Source organism: Hyla sarda, unplaced genomic scaffold (assembly GCF_029499605.1).
Source record: "Hyla sarda isolate aHylSar1 unplaced genomic scaffold, aHylSar1.hap1 scaffold_2498, whole genome shotgun sequence".
NCBI classification, from domain to species: Eukaryota; Metazoa; Chordata; class Amphibia; order Anura; family Hylidae; genus Hyla; species Hyla sarda.
In genome coordinates this window covers 1-5,913 of record NW_026609185.1, presented here as the reverse complement: position 1 = coordinate 5,913, position 5,913 = coordinate 1, and the positions used below count along the sequence as shown (strand labels likewise).

Below are 5,913 nucleotides of genomic sequence, written 5' to 3'. Positions count from 1 at the left end.
AGTATTATAGTAGTTATATTCTTGTATATAGGAGGCAGTATTATAGTAGTTATATTCTTGTATATAGGAGGCAGTATTATAGTAGTTATAGTCTTGTTTATAGGAGGCAGTATTATAGTAGTTATAGTCTTGTATATAGGAGGCAGTATTATAGTAGTTATTTTCTGGTATATAGGAGCAGTATTATAGTAGTTATATTCTGGTATATAGGAGCAGTATTATAGTAGTTATATTCTGGTATATAGGAGCAGTATTATAGTAGTTATATTCTTGTATATAGGAGGCAGGTATTATAGTAGTTATATTCTTGTCTATAGGAGCAGTATTATAGTAGTTATATTCTGGTATATAGGAGCAGTATTATAGTAGTTAATATTCTGGTATATAGGAGCAGTATTATAGTAGTTATATTCTTGTATATAGGGGGCAGTATTATAGTAGTTATATTCTTTTATATAGGAGGCAGTATTATAGTAGTTATAGTCTTGTATATAGGAGGCAGTATTATAGTAGTTATAGTCTTGTATATAGGAGGCAGTATTATAGTAGTTATATTCTGGTATATAGGAGAAGTATTATAGTAGTTATATTCTGGTATATAGGAGCAGTATTATAGTAGTTATAGTCTTGTATATAGGAACAGTATTATAAGTAGTTATATTCTTGTATATAGGGGTTTATTATAGTAGTTATATTCTTGTATATAGGGGTTTATTATAGTAGTTATATTCTTGTATATAGGGGTTTATTATAGTAGTTATATTCTTGTATATAGGAGCAGCATTATAGTAGTTATATTCTTGTATATGAGGCAGTATTATAGTAGTTATATTCTTGTATATAGGAGCAGTATTATAGTAGTTATATTCTTGTATATAGGGGGCAGTATTATAGTAGTTATATTCTTGTCTATAGAAGCAGTATTATAGTAGTTATATTCTGGTATATAGGAAGCAGTATTATAGTAGTTATATTCTGGTATATAGGAGCAGTATTATAGTAGTTATATTCTCGTATATAGGAGCAGTATTATAGTAGTTATATTCTTATATATAGGGAGAAGTATTATAGTAGTTATATTCTTGTATATAGGAGGCAGTATTATAGTAGTTATATTCTCGTATATAGGAGCAGTATTATAGTAGTTATATTCTTATATATAGGGAGAAGTATTATAGTAGTTATATTCTTGTATATAGGGGCAGTATTATAGTAGTTATATTCTTGTATATAGGAAGCAGTATTATAGTAGTTATATTCTTGTATATAGGGGCAGTATTATAGTATTATATTCTTGTATATAGGAGAAGTATTATAGGAGTTTATATTCTTGTATATAGGAGGCAGTATTATAGTAGTTATATTCTTGTATATAGGAGCAGTATTATAGTAGTTATATTCTTGTATATAGGAGGCAGTATTATAGTAGTTATATTCTTGTATATAGGAGGCAGTATTATAGTAGTTATATTCTTGTATATAGGAGCAGTATTATAGTAGTTATATTCTTGTATATAGGAGCAGTATTATAGTAGTTATATTCTTGTATATAGGAGACAGTATTATAGTAGTTATATTCTTGTATATAGGAGCAGTATTATAGTAGTTATAATCTTGTATATAGGGAGAAGTATTATAGTAGTTATATTCTTATACATAGGGGGCAGTATTGTGATGTACCTGTTCTAGCCTATCTAGGTCCTCGTCGTCTAACACCCTGAGGTCCAGGCCGGCTCTGTAGGGTTTGATGATGCTGTTTGCAGACGACTGTCCGAGCTCCATAGGACATACATACTCTTCACTTTCTTCTTGCTTCTTCTTACGTAGAGTTCCGAAATTAGTAAATGCCAATTTTCTCGGCTTTGTAGACAAAAAAAAAAAGACAAATAAAGTTTTACCAAATTGTAATACGAATCAAGTATAGGGGGTGACAGTAATAATAGGAATTTCTATAAGAGCGGACATATGGCTGCTGGATGCTGTAAGTATACACACTATGTATACTATATATTATGTACACACTATACACCAGTGTTTTCCAAGCAGGGAGCCTCCAGCTGTTGCAAAACTACAACTCCCAGCAAGCCTGGACAGCCTTCGGCTGTCCAGGCATGCTGGAAGTTGTAGTTTTGCAACAGCTGGAGGCACCCTGCTTGGGGAAACACTGGTATACACATTGTACCTATACACACTGGCAGTGATGCCAACGCTTTGGTCATGTTACTTATTCCTCACCTTGACTTTGGCGGTTGCGGTCAGCAGCACGTACTCCGGTGAGGACAGCGCCTCCTGCTTCTGTTGTTGCGCTTGTTGTCCGACCAGTAGATTGAAATGAGTAGCTAAGTGCCGCCGGAGGAGGGTCTTGTTGGGGGGGATGTTCAGGAGCTGAGCCATGGTCTCCACGTTAAACCGCGGCTCGAGGACCTGGGAAAATAAAAGGTCATTGTAATATAAGGCAAAACCTTTAGATTTTACAGCGATGATGAGAAACTGCACCTTCACTTACCATAAGTCCGCCGTGTACACCGCTACCCCTCAAGTTAGGGGCATATTCTGCAAGGTCCACAGATCGCAGCCACTCCATCACGCGGTGATTCGTCCACTGCGCCACTTCAGAGGGGGTGACATTACTCTTTATAAAGAGAATTAAGTAAAAAAAAATTATAATAATTAATTTTAATTATTATAATATATATTCATATTTAAACATTAGTTATAATATCTATCTATCTATCTATCTATATATATATATACACACACACACATATTATATATTATAATTTAATTATTATATATTAAATATCAATTTATATATATTAAATATATATTAATATAATAATTAATTTTATTATTATTATTTTTTTTTTTTATTAAAAATAATATATTACGAAATATATAATTATAATACATTTTAGTACCATTTCGCCAACTCCAGAAATAATTGTTACCTCTTCGGATGGTCTCCTGCGCAGGCAGTTTGGCTCGAAAGTATTGATTCGCAAAACTTGAATGGCGCGTTTAATGCTGAGATGGTGCAGGACGCTGACGACTTTCAGCGAGAGCAAATCATCCTGGGGGGGGGGGGGGGGAAATAAATTTAAAAAAAGCGCTCCATATTTAAAAAAAAATATATAATAATAGTAATAATGATAATAATAGTAATAATGATAATAATAATGATAATAGAGATGAGCAAACTTACAGTAAATTCGATTCGTCACGAACTTCTCGGCTCGGCAGTTGATGACTTTTCCTGCATAAATGAGTTCAGCTTTCAGGTGCTCCGATGGGCTGGAAAAGGTGGATACAGTCCTAGGAAAGATTCTCCTAGGACTGTATCCACCTTTTCCAGCCCACGGGAGCACCTCAAAGCTGAACTAATTTATGCAGGAAAAGTCATCAACTGCCGAGCCGAGAAGTTCCGTTACGAATCGAATTTACTGTAAGTTCGCTCATCTCTAATAATAATAATAGTAATACTAATGATAATAATAGTAGTAATACTAATAATAATAATACTAATAATAGTAATACTAATGATAATTAATAATAGTAATACTAATGATAATAATAATAATAATGATAATAATAGTAATACTAATAATAATAATAGTAAAACTAATGATAATAGTAATGATAATAATAGTAATACTAATGATAATAATAGTAGTAATACTAATAATAATACTAATAATAGTAATACTAATGATAATAATAATAGTAATACTAATGATAATAATAATAATAATAATAATAATGATAATAATATTAATACTAATAATAATAATAGTAAAACTAATGATAATAGTTATAATGATAATAGTAATAATAATGAAAATACGGTAGTAATAATAATAATAATAATGATAATAGTAATGATAATAATAATAGTAATAATAATGAAAATAGTAATGATAATAATAATAGTAATGATAATAATAGTAATACTAATGATAATAATAGTAGTAATACTAATAATAATACTAATAATAGTAATACTAATGATAATAATAATAGTAATACTAATGATAATAATAATAATAATGATAATAATATTAATACTAATAATAATAATAGTAAAACTAATGATAATAGTTATAATGATAATAGTAATAATAATGAAAATACGGTAGTAATAATAATAATAATGATAATCGTAATGATAATAATAATAGTAACGATAATAATGATAATATTAAATAATTCTATGTATACATAGGTACAGTTGATTCCTCTGCATTGTTTCAGTTTGAGACGTTTTTAATGTAATTTTTTTTTTACACCACCCAATCCTGAGTCTAGGCCAAGGGACTGTCCGGGCATGCTGGGAGTTGTAGTTTTGCAACATCTGGAGGTCCACAGCTTGGAAACCATTGGCCTAGACAGTCGTAGACTGGGTACAACTGTAACAAACCCTCAGCTGTGAGAAGTATTAGGTCAGGTAGGGTTTAGGGTTTGTTTTGTGATACAAAGTAACTAGTGGAATTGTATAAAACGTAACAGTTCCCGACTTTACAATATAGGACAATGTGGTGTGTTCTACAGGGATGCTGGGAGTTGTAATTCTGCAACATCTGGAGGGCCGCTGTATAGAGACCACTGGTCTAGGCCACCAATCACACCCCGTGCTAATAAGGGGGGTAGGGCTGACCTATCAATAGAAGGGATTATGGGGAGAATTCCAGGAAATATGTATAATATGTCACATGACAATTTGGCGTCTCCCTATAGACATTTTGGTACATTCCAGTCCTGAGAAAGTAACCGTGCACTAGTGGCACTGCCAACGCTATGCCTGGCGAGCCACCAAACAAACAGGAACTGGACAGGCAACACCCTTGGAGGACACAACACAACCTTAAAACTGTGTTTCCCAACCAGTGTGCCTCCAGCTGTTGCAAAAACTACAACTCCCAGCTTTCTGGGAGTTGTAGTTTTGCAACAGCTGGAGGAACACTAGTTAGGAAACATTCACGTAAAAGAATAAGGATTATCGTCCACGCATTCAGATAAAATTGGCGCAGTCACATGACTTACCACGGTCATATAATGGAGCATCCGACCGTCCAGTTTTGCTTCATCAAACTGAGTCTTGTACTGAGGGAGCCCGATGTCATCCAACCATCCTATAGAAACAGGCAGGAAAAATAACTAAATTATTACTTATATATACACATACATACGCAGACATATATATATACACACACACACATTATATATATATATATACACACACACACACACATTATATATATTATACATACATACGCACCTACACACACATATATATACACACACATCTACATACATACGCACCTACACACACATATATATACACACACACAGACATTATATATATATATATATATATATATATATATATATATATACATACACACACACACATTATATATGTACACACACACACATATACATATATACACACACACACATTATATATATATATATATATACATACACACATATACATATATACACACACACACACACATTATATATATACACACACACACACACACACACACACATATACAGATATATATATATATACACACACACACACACACATTATATATATATATATATATATATATATATATATATATATATATATATACATACATACACACACTATATATATATATATATATATATATATATATAATATATATATACACATACACACACACACACACACATATACATATATACACACACACACACATTATATATATATACACACACACATACAGATATATATATATACACACACACACACTATATATATATATATATATATACATACACACACACACATATACAGATTATATATATATATATACACACACACACACATACAGATATATATACATATATATACACACACACACA

The 5,913-nt window shown here is 31.4% G+C and overlaps 1 protein-coding gene across 1 annotated transcript; it reads right to left on the bottom strand.

Annotated features, from left to right (window-relative positions):
- Nucleotides 1-1,650: 1,650 nt before the first annotated feature.
- Nucleotides 1,651-5,126, bottom strand: PPFIBP1 (PPFIA binding protein 1; the record flags this gene model as incomplete). Its single annotated transcript, XM_056553148.1, is given in 5 exon segments — nt 1,651-1,860; nt 2,236-2,424; nt 2,507-2,632; nt 2,949-3,071; nt 5,038-5,126. Coding segments are annotated over 5 exon segments (737 nt in total), but the record flags the coding sequence as incomplete, so codon positions are not given.
- Between the last annotated feature and the right edge of the window lie 787 nt (nt 5,127-5,913).